This window comes from Grampus griseus (genome assembly GCF_964374135.1).
Source record: "Grampus griseus genome assembly, chromosome: 2".
NCBI lineage: Eukaryota > Metazoa > Chordata > Mammalia > Artiodactyla > Delphinidae > Grampus > Grampus griseus.
In genome coordinates, this window is record NC_139018.1 from 153,484,977 (window position 1) to 153,503,669 (window position 18,693).

The 18,693-nt window shown below is 48.9% G+C and overlaps 1 protein-coding gene across 1 annotated transcript; it reads left to right on the top strand.

The window, feature by feature from the left end:
* Nucleotides 1-1,967: 1,967 nt before the first annotated feature.
* On the top strand, nucleotides 1,968-18,067 carry GATA3 (GATA binding protein 3; the record flags this gene model as incomplete). The annotated part of the gene is made up of 5 exons (XM_082649437.1): nucleotides 1,968-2,029; nucleotides 2,173-2,771; nucleotides 7,803-7,948; nucleotides 12,454-12,579; nucleotides 16,690-18,067. The coding sequence occupies 5 exons, from the start codon at nucleotides 1,968-1,970 to the stop codon at nucleotides 16,972-16,974; spliced, it is 1,218 nt and encodes a 405-aa protein (XP_082505563.1). The 3' UTR covers nucleotides 16,975-18,067.
* Between the last annotated feature and the right edge of the window lie 626 nt (nucleotides 18,068-18,693).

The window sequence follows — 18,693 nt, forward strand, 5'->3', positions numbered from 1 at the left end:
GTCTCGATCGTCGCGAGAGTCTGTTTTTCAAAACAGTCGCAGCAGGCGCCTCTGCGCGACTGCGGTCCCCTGGGCCTGGCGCTCACCTGGCGGGCGCCGCGCTGCAGCCCTCTCTCCCCGCGCGGCCGCTGGTTCGGGGGCCTCGGAGATCCCGGGCGCGGGGAGCCGAGCCTCTGCCTCCACCAGCCACCGCTCCCCCGACCGGGCATCCGGTGCCGGCTAAACCTGGCTGGGGCTGGGTTCTTTCTAGGGGCTTCGCTCCCCCGGTTATCCCCTGGTTCTATCTCTGGGGCTTCTGCCGGCGTGCCTCGGTATGTTTCTCCGGCACATTTCCAGAAAGGCCAGAGAAACGTATTTATTCCCACCTCTGTGTTTCGGCCTTTCCCCAAAGCTAGTGCATTTGGTTTTTAGACACATCTCCTACCTCTAGGCTCTGAGGAAGGGAAGTCTGGTGCTTTGACCGGGTTTTGGTGGAAAGACTCCTGTCTTAAGTTTGAGACATTTGGGGTTTCCTAGATTCCCGGCTGCACGGAATTTTCCTCCGTCTACACTTTTTGGTTGCCTCATTGCCTGCTCCCCGCAACTCTTGCCTTGCTGTCTCCTTCGGCCCTACAACAGACCCATTAGGCTCCCAAAGAAGATTTGGGATCCATCAGGGTTTCCTTTTATGGAGGAGCGATTCCAGTTGCCTTTTCTTTTCTTTCTTTCTTTCTTTTCTTTTTTTCTTTCTCTTTCACCTTGAGGAATTCAGGAGAGTTCTGAAATGGTAGAGAGAAACCCAGCCCCATGTAGTTGGTGGGAAAAGGCTTTTAAGGCTTTGCATCTGTAAGCATGTTCCCAAAGAAGAAATGGCAACATTTCAGACAGAGGGGCTGTGAGGCCATCTCAGTTGAGGTCTGCCTTGGTTCCCCGACTTAGATCCCGGGGCTGGGGCCGATGACAGAGCCCCTAGGGCAGCAGGCGTTCTCCTCCCTGCTGTCACCAGGTTTCAAACAATTGTTTCTGCGGATGGGGCGCTCTTTGCTCTTGTCCTGTGCAGATCAGCAGTTAAGTGGAAATGCGGTAGATGCAGCCTTAATATTATTTACTATACTACTTCCTGCATAATGTGAAGCTTGACCCTTGGTGTGCGGAGAGCTCTCCTTCCCCCTCGACTCCCCTCCCCTTCCTTTCTCTTAAGATTTTAGTTTCGGTATTGTTCTTAATGGTTAAATAGAATGTCAAACGCTGAGACAGGTACTGGATTAAAAGATCAATAAGTGTGTGGATTTGTACTTGCCGTTTAAACTTACCCCTCTCAGAGCCTCTTCTGGTCTGAGTTACAGCTGCCTTAAAACTCTGCATTTCAAACGACAGCTCTGTTTACTGTGTGTGTGAGTGAAATAGACACAGAAACTGGAATTTTTTGTGTCTCAGGGGCTCAGGTGAAAATGCACGTATTGCACGGGTGGAGTCACAACTCTGGGGGCATATGGGCCCGTTTTATTTTTTTCCAGTAGGATCTGGGAGGGTGAGAACGGCAGATAGAAGTACCATCCCAGAGTCCAGGCTTGGAAACTTTCTCCGACAGCCTGAGCGGTTCACTTCCCTGCAAATCCCATTCCAGGCCGGGCCAATTCCGAGCAAGCAGTGAAGTGGGGTTACGTGCAAGTAACCCTAAAATGCTCCCTCTCCTCTCTTTCAGGCCCTCTCCCTGCTCTGGGCCTGGGGAGCCGGCTCTGCAGCTGGGCCTCTCTTAGGGTCCGTGTGTTCTCCTGGCTTTGAGCGGTTGTGTGGCTCACCCCGTCAGCCCTCATCCTTCCCAGCCCACCCTCTTATCAGGCTGCCTGGGATCAGGTCTGGGCTGGGGGCCGCTGGGCCATTGAAGGAAACCAATAAATCAAGTCAGGTTCCAGAGAGGGACCTCAGGGCTGTGATTCAGAAAGTGTGTCTGGAGAGGCCAAGGAAGCCAGGGCCCTTCTCGCTCCATGGCAGCACCCCTTGGGCGTCAGACGCAGGCCCTTAATTCCCTGGATTTGATGGGACATTGGTGGGGAGATAGGGGTGAAGGGGGTGTGTTGGCCCAGGTCCTGCTGGGGCCCCCAAGATCAGGGAGTGTGAGGTCCGGTCTGTGTGTGGGTTGTCTTGCCAGGGAGGCTGGGGTGGAGGAGGAGGATGCCCAGGTGCCTGAAGGCCTCTGGGGGCTACTCTCACTCGCCTGTCTCTCTCGCGGGCCTTCGCCTTTACCCACGCAGGGAGCCAGGTGTGCCGGCCGCCTCTGCTGCACGGATCCCTGCCCTGGCTGGACGGCGGCAAGGCGCTGGGCAGCCACCACACCGCTTCGCCCTGGAACCTCAGCCCCTTCTCCAAGACGTCCATCCACCACGGCTCCCCGGGGCCCCTGTCGGTCTACCCCCCAGCCTCGTCCTCGTCCCTGTCGGCGGGCCACTCCAGCCCGCACCTCTTCACCTTTCCACCCACCCCGCCGAAGGACGTCTCCCCGGACCCGTCCCTGTCCACCCCGGGCTCAGCCGGCTCGGGCCGCCAGGACGAGAAGGAGTGCATCAAGTACCAGGTGCCTCTGCCTGACAGCATGAAGCTCGAGTCGGCGCATCCCCGCAGCAGCATGACCACCCTGGGAGGGGCGGCGGCCTCAGCCCACCACCCCATCACCACCTACCCGCCCTACGTTCCCGAGTACAGCTCCGGACTCTTCCCGCCCAGCAGCCTGCTCGGGGGCTCCCCCACTGGCTTCGGATGCAAGTCGAGGCCCAAGGCCAGATCCAGCACAGGTAGGAACGTTCTCTCCCCTCGAGACCTTTCCCCTCGCCCCCCTCCCTGCTCCAAAATCCGGGACAGGGACTAGAGCGTGCTCTCCAGCCCCTCCCGGGGGCTGGGTGGCCGTTCAGACCCTTCAAAGATTTAATATCTTCCCATTCTTCCAGTAGGGAAAGAATGAGGTGTGTCCTCTCTCATTCCTGTCTTCAGAGCAGAGGGCAAGTGAGATCTGATTTAAAAAGCCACCCGCAAGAGCTGGGGAAGGAAAAAGACAAACAAAAACAAACCCCCATCTCCTGCCTGTCCTGCCAGGGAACTTCTGAGTGCTGGCAGTAACCTTTAGTCAGTTTCCAAGCGCAAATGGAAGGGGAGGGAATACATCTTTAGTGTTTAGTGCTAAAAACGAAACCTCCTGAAACCCAAACAAACACAGGTCCCTCCTCTGACCCCCCTGGCCTCTACATCCTGACCTTTCTCCTCTGCTCAGCTCAGAGGGGGTCATACAGTCACCAGAGGACAGCCCTTTACACAGACATGTATAAATAAAGCGTGTGTATATTTTTCGCCGGGGGCGGGACCGTGGCAAAGACAGGACACACATTCTCTGCGTGGAAAAGAAGTCTCCCATCCTGACTTCTGGGTAGAGAGGTGGGCTCTGCCCTGGGGAGGCAGTTCAGTGGAAGTCAGAAGGGCTAGTTAACTGCAGTATCTTCCAGTGCTGGGAGCTCAGGCAGGGAAGGAAGGCGTCTTACGAGCTACTCCCCGACTGATCTGAAGCCAGAAGGGTTAGGAAGGATGGAAAAAGATTGCCCAGGTGTGTCTCTGCTTCCTCTGCCCATCTTCTCTCAGAAAAGCACACCCCAGCTTTATTCTCTTGGTGTAGAGGCTGGCATGAAAAGAAACAGGAAAGCCCGCACAAAGTATTTCTGCTTTAAAAATAAAATAATCCACCACCAATGTCGAAGCAGCTGAAACAGAGTCGGGGAGTCTCTGAGATGAGATTTCACTGTATTTTTTGAGATGGTTTGGGGAAGATTGGCATGTCTCCTTGGGGGTGTCCATTTCAGGGTGGACAGTCTCTGTCCTGGTCTGTCCCAACTGGGTACCCTCTGCTCTCTCTCTGTAGAGACTCTGTATACACAGAAGTGGTGGAAATCACTTGTCTTTGCTGGATGAGACAACCAGTCTTGAAACAGAGCCTGCAAAACCGGGGTTTAGAAAACTTCCGAGGGAGGGCTCTGGGTGCCCAGTGACCATGAGATCAGTTTCCAGGGTTTTTTTCCAGGGTGACATTCACTCCGACTGCCTGGGCAGGACTGTCTCTATTTAGTTGATATGTTTTAGCTAATCCAATTATTTTCAGACTGCTGCACGCGACAGTTGCATTGTTTATCCCGAGCCAGGAACTTTAATAGAGCCCGGATGCGGTTAGGCTGACAGAAAACTCAGACCTGCGTGTTCAGTACATGAAAGTCGGCAGAGGGAGAGGGAGGTAGGCTCGCTGGTGGAGCTGAAGAGAAAGCAAGAGGAAGGGAGCACAGGGCAGGAAAGTGGCCTGGCTGCCTCGGCGAGTGGAGGGTCCCCGGGAAGCGGGGTACAGATCTGCTCACAAAAGCGGGGGCGGGGCGGAGGGGGCTCGATCAAGGCTCCGAGGCTGATGGCAGTAAGAGAACAACCTGTCCATTTTGAAGTCGGGGTGGGATTTTTTTGGGGAAAGTTCTCTTTTCTGGTAGGGCTAAGAAGTTGGGGGCCAGATCGTGGTGTCTGAGGCTGGGGTGGTGGTTTGTGTAGGGAGGGGCCAGAGTGACTTTTCCAAATGCCTCTCGTCCTCTGCCCTCATTTCCGCATGTGATCTCTCCCCCTCCATCGGGCACACCTTCTGCCTTCGGGTTTGCCTGGCTTTTCTGTGTCTTCCCTGGAGACCGGGACATTTGGGGAGGGGGGAGGGGCGAGGGCGAGGGCTGTGGTTTCCCTAAACCAGAACCAGGGGTACCTGTATACCTATTTTCTTCTATTTTTTTTGGAGAGGAGAGGAGCCGGTTTAAATTTGGCTTTTGACTTCCTCCTCCTTATTCCTTTCTCACAGTCAGAAAAACCCAGAGCAACACAATTGGGCGGCGAGGGAGCTGGGACTTTCGGGAACGTGGAGCGCGCAGGGCAGGTTTCGACGCTCCGTGAAGAGGGTGGAAGGAGTGGGAATTCCTGAGAAGGGGATTCTCTTGGTTTTAGTGGTTGCTTTTCTGTTTTTTTTTTTTTTTTCTTTAACCTCTTCTTTGCTATCGTCTGAAGGAGGAGCCCAGAGAAGGGAGGGTTGTCGCATTTTGGAGAAACGGTTGAGTTGTGGTTTAGAGCACCTATTGCTTTTTTAACGCCCGGGCTGTCCGGGCTGAGATGTGTCTTTGCAAACAAGACACCAAGCCTTTTGTGTGTGTGTGTGTGTGGGGGACCATTTCTTAGCTCCCACCCCCTCCACCGTGGGCATCCAGCTCCCCCTTTTTCTCTGCAGCCTCCCTACTCCTTCAGTCCGGCCTCAGTTTCAGGATTTCAGTCGGAGGCCAAGTGGTGTTTGAAAATGGCTGTTGAGCGTGAGGAGGCCTCCCGGCGCTGTGGTTGTCACCTAAGAGCGAGGTGTCTGTCTGAGCAGCTCACAGCAGGCGGTGAGCGAGGAGAAAGAAAGCAGGAGACAGTCAGGGCCTCCGTTAGGAAAACTGCTTGTTTGCTGAAGTCACAGATGAGAGGCAACAAGGAGAGAAAAAAAATAAAATAAAATAAGAAAAAGCCACGCAAGGCAATCACAAACTTGCCGAGTGAATCAAGACAGAAAATTGCTCTAATGTGCAATTGCTGGAGAAGCAACTGTTACTGGCTTTCAAGGTCCCTCGGAAAAGGAAGCTGTTATTCTCCCCACTGGCTGACAAAGGAAAGGAAATCAGACTAATCGTGTCAGGCAGGGAGATCCCCTGGCCCAGGTGCCCAGGAGCGGGGCAGTCCAGCCCGAGCTGCTGGGGATGCAGGGGACTGGGAGCCCGAGAAAACCCCCAGAGGTCTGGGACAAAACGGCTGGGAGCCCGAGGCCCCTGTCTGCACAGGATGGGGAGCGTGCCAGGCCTGGCCAGTGTCCCCAGAAGAGGCTGACACAGCGCCCACCGGGGGCACGAGCACTGCGGGGGCCCTGGCTATGCCTGCGGCCACACCTCCTCACCCACTCGCCCTCTCCTCCCCCCGTGCCTCTCCCACCTTCAGCAGCCACGTCCCGAAGGCTTGTGACCCCAAAGCAGAGGAACCTGGATGTGATTCAGCCCAGAGCCTACTCAAAGCTGCTGGATGCCTAGCAAATGCTCCTGGCCCATGAGGGCCACATTTCTGTGGATAATCTCAGGGGTGCTTGGAAGGCTCTCTGTAGACCCCGGGTTAAGAACTTTTGGAATTTGGAGCAAGAAATTGAAATCTCTCAACTCCTTAACTTTTTTTTTTTTTTTTTTGAGAGCCTGTCCCTGGAGAAAAGCCCAGGCTCAGGGGTGTAAATTCCTTGCCACCCTCATACTTGGTCTGGGGGTCCCCGGGCCCTGGGCTGGCCTTGCCCTCCTCGTGGGGAGTCAAGATTCCCAAGCGTCCTGCCTGCGGGTTCCCTTCCTCCACCCCGTCTTCCTGGTAGCTTGGGGTCAGCTGATTAATCTCTTAAAACAACTGGTAGGGGCTCATCTTTCTCCCCTACCATCCCCGAGCCCCTTCCCAGCACCCTAAAGACCCTTTCCTGACTCCTCTTCTGGGGGGCACCAGCTCTGCTGAAGCCACTGGCCCTGCAGGGTTGGGGGCTCCTCCTGGGTCCCTCTCGGTTGGCAGTGAGGCTGGTGCGTCCTCGCCAGGAGAACGAGGCCCCCCAGGAGCGGGGCAGGTTCTCCCAGAAACCGTCCTGTCCTTCTTCCTCTCGGGGAAGTTGAGAAGAACTCTGTGAGCAAACTCCCCTCCTCCTAAAATGGTATCTGGAGGGATTCTCTCCCGGGGCTTTCGCTCTCGAGGTGGGTCCCCGTCACTCTCCAGCCCCAGGAGTGAGTGCTGTTTCAACCCGGCCTGGCCGGTTTTCTGTTGATTTTGTTTGTTTGTTTTTTTTGGAAAAAGAGCGACTGCAGGCAAGTCTTGGTTAATGAGCCACAACCCAAGGGCCTCCCCCCTGCCCTCCCCCCATAAACTGGCCCCTTCTCCTGACTCTGCCCCTCCCAGCGCTTCCCCTCGTTCTGTTTCCCTCCCTCCCCATCTCCAGCTTCCTTGCCTTCCAGATTGCTCTGCGTTTCCCTCCAACCTTCAGACTGGGGTCTCAGTGGCTGGAAAACCACAGAAAACCTTGGGTTTTTTCTAGAGAGTAAAAAAGATGATGGGGGAATGAATGAGTGGACCCTGCTGGGTCTTCATCTATTTCTTGCCAGCCGGGGACATTTTACAGTTTTATTGGAAGTAAAATCTAAGGCCCTCGGTGCTAAAATCAATCAGCCGATTGATCCATCTGTTCATCTGTTGATTATCTGTTTCTCCATCTAGCTATCGATGAATCTCTCCTTTGGCCCCATCCTAATCTTCATTATTTAATCAATCCGCATAGACAGAGCTGGTGACGATAATGGATCATCTTTGTTTTCGTCCGAGGGAAGCGAATGGAATGTTGTGCTTTCGCCATCGACCGGGGCTCAGGGTTTTCTCAGGGAACTGTTTCAAGTTGAAATTCGCCTTCCTCCTTGGCTCTGCCTGACCTTCCCCGTCAAGTCAGGCAGGCCCAGGACGAGGTTCTGCTGCTACTGATTCCTGTGCTGTTTCTTGGGCTGGGAGCTGTGTGTGTGTGTGTCCACGGGGAATGGTTAGGCCATGAAAGTGTCACACAGTAACTCTTTTCAACTCAGGAGCCACCTTCAAGGGAGCTGGGCAAGTTCCCCAAAAGAGGAAAAAAGAGATAGAGAAGAAGTTCTCCATTGAACTTTCATTGCCTAATTCTGCTGACAGCTTTTCTGTGTGTCTTCCTTCCATAAGTGACTTATGTGTGATCTTGTTTTCAGAAGGCAGGGAGTGTGTGAACTGTGGGGCAACGTCCACCCCGCTGTGGCGTCGAGATGGAACAGGGCATTACCTGTGCAACGCCTGTGGGCTCTACCACAAGATGAACGGACAGAACCGGCCCCTCATCAAACCCAAGCGAAGGCTGGTGAGTTGTCCTAGGGAAGCACTGGCCCGACACTCTCCGTTTTGTGTCTTTAAGTTCCTCTCTTCAGGAAGAAGGGCTTCTGCTGGAAATTGGCAGGACGGCTCAAAATCAGCTCGCTTGGGATAGTTTTCTTTTTTCTTCTTTGTTTTCTTTTTTGCAAATTACATATACAGAAAGGGCCCCCCGCCCCCGCCTTTCTCCCCCTGCATGGTTCTTAAGTCACTTATCACATTTTTAAGGATGCTCACGTCTGGGTTATCAAATCTTAAACGTCTTCACTGATAGAATGATTGCTTTCACAGGACCAGGGTGACTGATTTAAGATGCATTGATAGTCACGGTTTCACAGAGGAATTCAGTACGGGGATGGAGTGTCCCAGGTGCCACCCAGAACTTGTTTCTGAAGTCATACAAGTGGGCTCCTAGGAAGTAATTACAGTCTCAGGGTTGCCTTAGTGACACGGATGAGATCTCATGGGCCAGGGCTAATTAACTGAACTTCACAAACAGCGGCCATTGGGCTCAGTGGAGTTTTTCTTCTTCCTTGGTCCGAAGAATTGAGGAATTGCCACAGGTAATTCCTGCGGGGAGAACTGTGCGATTCCTGTTCTGCTTCTTGGTCTCCCCTAGTGTCTGGTCTTATTTTCCCTTTGAACTCCTGCCGGTCGGGTGATAGTTTCCTCTCTCCCCCCTCTTTGTCCCCTTCTTAAACCTCTTGACCCCTAGGAATACTTGAGAAAACCTGGCCCTGGCAAGCATTTATAAGGAAAACTAGCCTGAGAGGTTCATTTGCAAACTTGTCTTTGGAATCTCAGGCCAGATTGAATAGCAAGTGTATGTAACAGACAAATAAAAGCAGGCTTGGCAAATGATAACTGTAACCACAGTCAAGAGATCAAAATGCTTTTTGTGGTGATTCACCAAGGAGAGAGGGGAGGAGGGGAATTTCCCCATGCAAATTAATGGATGAAGCCGCATCCCTCAGATTCTAAGGTGGACCCTTCCCAAATCCTCTGCATTCTTTTTAAAGAATTATTTGTCTTCTCCATCCGATGTTAGTGCAAATCAACACCTTTCACATCCTCTTCAGAAGAAGGAAAATCTGTCTAGGGATGGCAGCGCCCACGTGACTTTAATTTTTGGCAATCCTAGGTCTCTAGGCTTTATTCTTTCTGATCTTTGCCCCTTTCTCCAGCTCTCTCAACCTTCCCCCGACTTGTCCCCATGCTCTTTGGTACTTTTTTTTTTTCCTTTCTCTCATGTGCAAAGCTAACTTCCTAGGAAAAAGCTGCCGGATATCTGAGCTCTGGAGATAACTCATAAACAACAACTCAGCTTCCCCAACTTAAACATCAAGATGTTTGAACGTATCAGAACAAGACGTGTTTGAAAAAAAAAAAATGGCTGGAGATGTTAGCACAGAATGAATATGATCGCACCACAAAAGAATGTTCTGAATCACTCAAAACCTGGCCTTAGGAAAAAAAAAAAAAAAAAGAGAAAAAAAGAAAAGGAAAGGAAAACAAAAGAAAGAAAACTAACAACAAAAAACTTCTTGTTAAAATAAGTCATGGTACCATTATAATTGGACTTTTTTTTTTTTAATGTAAAAGTAAAGAAGGAAAAAGAGAGCAGTGAAGTGTCTGACCCCGTAGTTGTCTGGTTGATAAGCAAGAGTACATTTGACATTTTCTTGGGGTTTCTTCTGTCTGGGTAGATTGTACAGGAGGGCTGGACTTGCATTCTACATAATTTTGTCTTCATTCACCTTTCATAAGAAATCTCTAGAACTCTGAGTAATAATTACTTTTAATTCTAGAGTTTCTTCGCCATCACATGTGAAGCTGCCTTCTCTTTCTTACTCATCTCTTCCGGGTGTTTTTTTATTTTTAGTTCCATAGAATTCACATGCTCCAGAGAGATACTCGGGGCCCATTCAGGATATATATACGTATCTTTTTAGCCCTTAGATATATTTGACTTCTGAATATCTAGAACTTTCTTTTTGTTCTTTCCTATATTTCCTGTTCCTCCTTCCCTGCTCTGTCTCTCCAGTTTGCTGCTTTTGCACACTTGCAGACTTGCTGAAGACCACCCCGCCCGCCCCCTCTGTGTAGTCAGCTCTTCCATAGATGCATATCTAACACTGAATGAACTCGTGCAGGAAATAGAAGGGAAGACCCATAGAATTGTTTTCCTAGTGTTGCAAGATTTTCATAAGTCTCACAACTAGCTTGCTTTATTAATGTACTTTGTCTTCTGCTAGTGACCCAAACTGTGACTTTTAGAGGTTCTGTATAAATCCTCATAAAGTCTAAGCCTGTTTGGATTCATGTTACCTTCAATACACTGCAAAGGGCTGCACCATGAGCGTGGTTATTTGGAACTCTTATTTTATCGGTTGGCATTGAGCACTTGTACCATCCCTTCTCAGTTGTTGGGCCGGGAAATCCGGCACTTGCGTAGATATTAGTCTGTTATATCCAGGTATTTCTTTTAAAGGGGGAAGACCAGTCCAGGACTATAATAATAATCACACGATCATGTAGTTGTCAAAATCCTTAAGCACCAATTTCATATATCGTTTTCCTCCCAAGAGTACACAAGAGCAATGGTTAAGTCTTAAATTATCACGTTTCATAAAGGCAGGTGGACCAGAGGCATGTGGGATAAGAGACAGCACCCTTGGACTGCGGTGAATTATTTTCCAAATGGACAACTCAAAAGTAGAACCTTCTCAGTTATGAGGGAGAAGAGCTGTTTTTCCTTTCTAGTTCCTCAGGACGCAGAAACTAAGAATTACTAAAAACAAACAAACAAACGAAAAAAGCCACAGCTCTGCTATTTAAACCTCTGGGAAGGGGCAGCATCTCTGTGGAACAATTGAGTAGCTTTGAAAGGAAAGGAATCAGCTTGGTTCATTCAGAATTGCCAGTGGGTTTTCAACATCTGACCTCTTCGGGTGTTTGGCCCAATTTCTTGCTGGATAAAATACTGAGGGAAAAGCACACCCTGATCCCTGTCCTTTCGTTCTGTGCTTTCATAACCATGCCAGAGTTTTCTTGATCACAGATAAAGACCAGATGAATTCTTTTTTTTTTTTTTGCGGTACGCGGGCCTCTCACTGCTGTGGCCTCTCCCGTTGCGGAGCACAGGCTCCGGACGCGCAGGCTCAGCGGCCATGGCTCACGGGCCCAGCCGCTCCGCGGCATGTGGCATCTTCCCAGACCGGGGCACGAACCCGTGTCCCCTGCATCGGCAGGCGGACTCTCAACCACTGTGCCACCAGGGAAGCCCACCAGCTGAATTCTTACTCCTTCTCTTGCCTTTGATAATATTTTTGAGTCCCAGGGACCGAAATAATTTTGCAGTTGAAATTTTCTTTTTATGTTGCAAGGGGGTGTGAGGAGATGAGAGATATATGGTTACAAGTGACCCAACCTCATTTCCTTTCAAAAGTTTTTGAGCTTAAGTTTTCTTTTTTAACGTATGGACATAGGAAATAGTCCCCTTCTACATTTAAGTGCGTCGAAAAGTGAAAGAAAAATCTCCCTTTTAAAGGAAATGAGGGCAGTGACACAATCAAATAATGAAAATTCAGCTTGGGGCTGACATCTGACCTGTAACCATTTTGCTCTGTGAACAGCAGATAGGAAGCACCTACTTTCAAGAGGGTGAAATGAAATGAAGTTAGGAGCGGGGCCAGTGTTCCTGGTGGGTTGCAAAATTCCTTGTTCCTCTCAGTTTGTCTCACTAACTGAAAGCCACCTGAAGATGGCTGTCACCACGAGTGACCAAATCTGAAAGCGTGGGCTGTGCACAGTTAGGATGCCTGCAAGTTGGCTGAGGTCTTGTTCAGTTAGGATGTCTGGCTTGGTGCTTTCTCCGTGGCCCATCCCGTGTGTGCCAGCCACACATGTGCAGACGTTCTCTCATTCTGTCAGCACTCTGCCCTCCTTATCATCCAGCGTTTCTTGATTTGGGCTCTAGAAAGCGCTTCTGATGCTTGGGTTTGTTTTCCTCGGCTGTTGGTCTATTGTGATGACCAGTATCCTTGTTGAGAACTGCTTTTCTGGGCAGTTGCTCTTGAAAAAGACCGCCTGTAGGCCTGGCAGAGGAAGCCACTGAGAGCCTGGTACCCAAACGAGTCTGGTTAATTCAAAATTGCTACCCATAAAAATGAAACATCTGGAAAACTTTGGGGGGAGGGAGGGGGGCTCGTTATGTCGGTGAGGTGATGTCAGCTTTCTCCTCCTCCCGAATCCTTCCCCGGGACAGCAGGCTGTGTGCTGACCACCGGACTATGGTCTGACCTGCTCCTATGCCAGTGGATTGGCTTCATGTTTCTTCTAGATTCAGGTTTTGGGGATCTTTATTACTTTCATGTGGGCCACTTGCTAGTTTTGATTTCAGTGATAATTTTTTTTGAGTTGGTCTCCGTAGCTCTGCAAACCCATTTAACACTTGTTTTGATTTTTATCCTCCCCTCTCTTCCCGCTCCCCAGTCAGCAGCAAGAAGGGCAGGTACGTCCTGTGCAAACTGTCAAACCACAACCACGACTCTCTGGAGAAGAAATGCCAATGGAGACCCTGTCTGCAATGCCTGCGGGCTGTACTACAAGCTGCACAATGTAAGTGTCCCGGGGACCCGCCCCTCCTCCCGGAATGGCCCCCTTCGGATGAGGCCCAGTGCCCAGCATCCCCCTTCCCTGGTCCCCTTTCTGAGTTTTTAAAAAAAGAATTTTACTGGAGTATAGTTGATTTACAATGTTGTGTTAGTTTCAGGTGTACAGCAAAAGTGGTTCAGTTATACCTATACTATATCTATTCTTTTTCAGATTCTTATCCATCTAGGTTATTACAGAATACTGAGTAGAGTTCCCTGTGCTCTACAGTAGGTCCTTGTTGGTTATCCGTTTGAATCGCCCAATGACAAGGCTCAGAAAAGGCACTGCAATAGGACCCAGTGTAGGAAGGGACTCGGCACAGCGTAGCCTTGCTGAGATTGAAGACTCTGAAGCAGAGGACCCAGCCCCTTAGTTTGTATTGGAAACAGTACGCATGGTGGGCCTGGTCTGGGTTTTTAAGGAGAGAAAAATCTTTCTCTTGGAAAAACCAAAGTCACCAGTCATATTTTGATGTTTCCTTGAGTTTTTAAACGTTTTGCAAAAAAAAGAGAAAGGTAAATAGGATTGTGAAAAGAGAAAGGTAAATAGGATTGTAATGCACGGCACAGGAGTTCAGGGCGATTCAGTTACTGAGGGGTAAAGAGCCTTGGTGAATTTTAAACGGATTCTCTGAATAAAAGATACGAGATGAGAGATTTCATCTGCTGAGTTTGTCCTCACCAGGAGAACTCTTGCAAAGCAGCCGACGGAGGTTATCCTTACCAGGGAAAAGAATGCTTTTCTCCTTCTAGATCACATTAGCAGAATGATAATTGTCAGTCAGTCACATGGGTTTGGCTGTGTCATTTTTAATCTTTCAATTTGGGGGTCCTCCCATTTTGCAATATGTTTACCTTTAAAAAAATTTTTCAGCTTTTTTTTTTTTTTTTCCCCTGCAACAACTCTGGCTGACAGGCCATGACCCTTATGAGGCCAGAAGTTTATGTTGATCCCGGAGAAAGAATTTTGTCTCTGTCTGTCTGTCTCTGTCTGTCTTTCCCTGTCTCTCTCACATCATCTCTCTGGCTCTGTCCGGTTCTCCTGAAGTCTCTTGACCAGTCTGATTTTGGTAATGTCTGGGAGCGAATGGGGAAAGGCGGAGGGCTTTGCTCAGAACCATTCTGCCAGTCAACGCATCTTACCCCAAAACACCTGGGAATTGGGGAGGAAGCTTTTTTGGTTAGCGTTTTTGAACCACAGGAGAACTTCCCAGGGTGACCCCAGCAGCTAGTCCTTTTGTGCTTCTTGGGAATGAGTTGATTTGATTCCTGGGGACCCCCGTAACACTCACCTCCCTGCCCATATGCCGTCCGCTCTCGAGAGGAGGGGCCCGGCGCTGACGGAACGGGGCTCTTACTACAATCCATCGTTTCTCTCCCACACATCCTCAGACTGTGGTCTGTGTACATTTATCAGCAATGAAACCCCAGGCCCGTTTTCACTTTGGGGAATTTCCTTACTCACTGCCGTGGAGAGAAGCAGGTTTGTGATTAAAATCTGGAAGATTTGGGGCCTTTTAGGTTTATGAGCTACCCAGTGGTTGGTACAGCCGATCAAATGATTTGGGGGTTGTAATGTATGGTTTTGCAAAGAACTTTCATGTTACTTGATTACATGTGAGCCTCAAAGAGTCCCATGATGTAGACAGGGCAGAAATTATTTTGATTTCCCTTTTACTTGAAGAAATGATGACTCAGAGAAGTAAGGAACATGGCTGATGAAGTAGAAGGGCCAGGATGGATTTCTGAATTGCGAAAGGCCTTGCGGGGAGATCAGTAAACCTCAGGACTAATAGGGAACAGAGGAGAGTAAGCACCTTCTCATTTTAGAATGTACCAAAGTTCTGTTCAAAGTAATGAATTGTGTGTGTATATATACTTCTTTCCTATTTCCACAGAAGTATAGGAATTATGAGAAACGAATGAGCTATAAATTCCTTTGACTGCTCAGCCGCAGTGAGATAGGCTCTCAATTGTGTCCAATCTAAAAAAATATCTGTTTCTGAAGAATACGAATTTCTCATTAACTCAAAGACAGGTCAAGGAACCTTCTTCACTCCTCACTCCCACCCTATTCTAAATTAGCTCCCGACTTCAAGGTTGGGCCCCAGTGGCTGGGAGATAGAAGCGTGCTCATCCACCAGAGCCGTTCTTCTGCCTTCTCTGGTTTAGTAAGAATTCACAGAAGGAGGCGGATTTGTTGTGTATTTAACAATAAGAGATAATAATCTATTAACATTCTCCTCTTGTTGTGTTTTGTTCTGCCCATCGAGATACCGTGCACGACCTAAGTTAGTTCCTGTTTTCTTATCTAGGTGTGGAGATAACTACCTATCTCAGTATCAGTGTTGCGACTAGTTATCTGGCTTTGTGTGTCTATCTGTGTAACTAGATATTATATTTAGATACCTGGCTCTGTATATCTAGATATCAGCGTAAAGAGCCATGTGTCTAGGCAGTATCTTGGGGGAGATTCGATGTGACAGTAGATTCCTATCGCCTCTGTAGGCTGCATCTTTATCTTGATCATGACTTTGAGGAAGGAACCCTGAGATGTTCTTTGGGCAATGACCTTTTAGGTCCTCTGTCGTCACTCACGTGGCCTTCCTGCACAAGGGGGAAGGCAGATGTCCGTCCCACGGAGTGGTTCTGTACCCCTCTCCGGGTGACCAGCTCAGGCCCAGGAAGCTGTGGGTTTGCTGCTACCAGTAGTGTTGCCGGAGCCTGGCCTTCTTGGCTGCTAGATTCTTTCTTCCTTAACTATCCCTTTCTAGCCTTTGGAGCAAACAGGCAGGTCCTAGAGCCATGAAATCTTCTCTTCCTCCACCCTTGAGGACCCTGGAGGAAGGAGTTGTTTGTTTCCCAAGCAGTCAGGAGTGACTGAGACCCTGACCTTCCCTCTCTGAGTCCCTTTGCCCATTTCCCCAGAAACACGGCCAGATGTGTGGTTGGTTTGCTCTACGGGGCAGATGGCCGCTATTGAGGTCAATCTGATTCTGACTCCTCGTGGGGAATGATCTCAGTTTGCTTTGTCAAGTCCCCTCTCTTGATTCTTCTCCCCACCCCCCTAAAACAAATGTGTATTCAAAACAAAACACATGAGGCTTATCAGAAAGAGAGCGATGGTCTGCTGCCCCGGGGACGGGATGGAAGACTAGAGCTTGCCTCTGTCTCTTTACTCAATTTCAGGTCTGGTCTTTGATTTTTAGCAGGAGAGTGCTTTCAGGCTAGCACAGGGCTTTGTACCCCGTAAGTGGATATTAAATTCTCGTGGATTGGTTGTTTCGCTGTTTGTCTAGTAAGAAGTGGATAGTCAGGACCAGGTAGAAATTGCAACTTTCAATCATCACCGTGGCTGTGACGTGGGCAAGAGCTTATGTTTCGGAAAGACACTTTGTATTAAATTATGACCCCAGAACTTACACATTTCAGGGGAAGATTTTACAGCACCTCTTGTTTAGAGAAGTTCGTCAGAAGAGAGACAACCAGACATGACTTTGAAGAGGGAAGCAGTCCTAGCTTCTCAAGGCAGAGACAGACACTTAAGATCGATTGCCTTGCACAGTCCTAACACAGATTTTGGACCAGTAGACAAGATATTATTTCCCCCCTTGAAAACCCCTCCATTGCCTCCATGCTCATGAAGTAGTCTAAGGTCATTCTAATGGAAGAAGACAAGTTATTATTATATTTTAGTTAGCAGAGAAATACAACCATCTTGGGTGGGTCTCTAGAATATGGTCCTTGGAGACAGAAAGTTCCCTGAGGCAAACTTTCCCCCAAATGATTGGTGCAGATGAATGTAATGAATAAGCCCTGCTTGGAACACCTTACCTATGGCCTCTGGGTTTCTGAAATTGATAGAGGCTGACAGACCCCCGCCGCAGAAGCCTAGCCTGCAGGACTCTGGGTCCCTGGGAAGGAGGCAGGAAGGTGGGGAGGAAGGGGCCCCCTGAAAGCAGATCCCCGATCTGGGGCAGTCAGAGGAACCCGGGTTGGGGTGTGAAAGTCTGCACTATTTCAGAGCCAGCCAAATAAAGTAAAAAAAAAAAAAAAAAAATTGATCTCTGTTTAGATTAACAGACCCCTGACTATGAAGAAGGAAGGCATCCAGACCAGAAACCGAAAAATGTCTAGCAAATCCAAAAAGTGCAAAAAGGTGCACGACACGCTGGAGGACTTCCCCAAGAGCAGCTCGTTCAACCCCGCCGCCCTCTCCAGACACATGTCTTCCCTCAGTCACATCTCACCCTTCAGCCACTCCAGCCACATGCTGACCACGCCCACGCCGATGCACCCGCCCTCCAGCCTCTCCTTCGGACCTCACCACCCTTCCAGTATGGTCACCGCCATGGGTTAGGGTCCCTGCTCGATGCTCAAAGATCTCCAGGCGAGAGTCCCTCCAGCCCCTTCTACGTGCATTTTTGCAGGAGCAGTATCATGAAACCGAAACCCGATGGATCTATATGTTTTTGCAGGCAGAAAGCAACACGATGTTTGCCACTTGGACAGAGGAGCCCGCTGTGGTGTCTGTGTTCTCACTTCCTGAATCTGGATACCATTTGTGAATAAGCCATTCAGACTCATATTCCCTATTGAACAGGGTCTCTCTAGTGCTGTGAAAAAAAAAAAAATCGCTAAACATTGCATATAACTTATATTGTAAGAAATACTGTACATTGGAAGAAGAAGACTTTATCGCCTCTGTCAGGAAGGCACGAAGGACGCCATGCATTTTAAGGACGATGGAAGAAAATAAAGTGTGGAAATTAAGAAGAAACTAGTTCTGATATCCAAATGGACAAACTACCAGTTTTGTTTCCTTTTCCTGGTCACAGTTTGATGCATTAAAAGAAAAAAAAAAAAAAAAAGGAAAAAAAAAAAGAAAAATGTTGTAGGCGAATCATTCGTTCAAAGCTGTGGGCCTCTGCGTAGGAAATTCTATCACTCCGGGCAACGCGTTACACTCCCAGATTGCCATGGAGGGTTCAGTTAGACTTTCCTAGGCCTCCATGCTTTGTGAACAAGTCCCTGTAATTGTCGTTTGTATGTATAATTCAAAGCACCAAAGTAAGAGAAGTTGTAGATTTATTTCATCATATTATACAGACTGAATGGTTGTACAAATTTATTTCCTGCTAGTGTTAAGAACTGCTTTTTTTGTGTGTGTGTGTTTCCGTTTTAATATTTTCCTTCTCTCTCAATTTTTGGTTGAATAAACTAGATGACGTTCAGTTGACCTAAGGCGGTTGTGCTCCACAGGGCTGATTTTGTTTTTCCTTTTTGTTCCTCAATGATATTTATTAAATAGCTTCTAAGGGTACAAGAGCATCTGTCCTTTGTCACTTCTCCTGCAGCCTGTGCTATGAGGGTAGCAGTGTATGAGCTACCCGCGTGCATGTCAGCGGCTCGGGCCCGACAGCCCGGGTTCTGAGAGCAACCGGGCTGAATGTTAGCACCTGTTGTGTTCTGTGTTAGTGATCACTGCCTTTCATGCAGTCTGTTGGAATAATAATATAAAAAGATAATAAGTTAAAAGATTTAAAAACAACCACATAACATGGTATCAAGAGTGGCGGCCAAGCTCTTCTAAAATCTGGTAGCTCTAGCTAATTGAAGCAAAAGGAGTTTAAACAAAACAAAACAAAATAACAAAGCCCAAAGTTGTTCAGTTATTCACTAGGAGATAAGGCAAACCCCAGATAGTCAACATCAGTTCATTTGGGAAACTGGGGATCTTTGGGGCTTATGGGATGCAGCCCAGAGGAAGGCATGCCCAGGCTGGAGTAGGTTCTGTGGTCCTCTCTGAGCTGCCGTTCCCTCCTCCTTGTCTAGCCTCAAGGAGACGATCTTCTAGCAGGAGAAACAGGAAGATTTCCTCGTTGGGAAATCTCGGCGGATTCTCGGGCGGATTTGCAGTTGCTGGATCTCTGCAAGATGGAAAGGAGCTGGGCTTCACGTCTGTTTTGCTTTTCTACTGTTGAATTGAATAACATCACAGTGAAGGGTTGATTGGAATGTTTGCGAAACATGAAATAACCATTTTGTAACCTACGCTGTATAGTTTCCTTTTACTCTG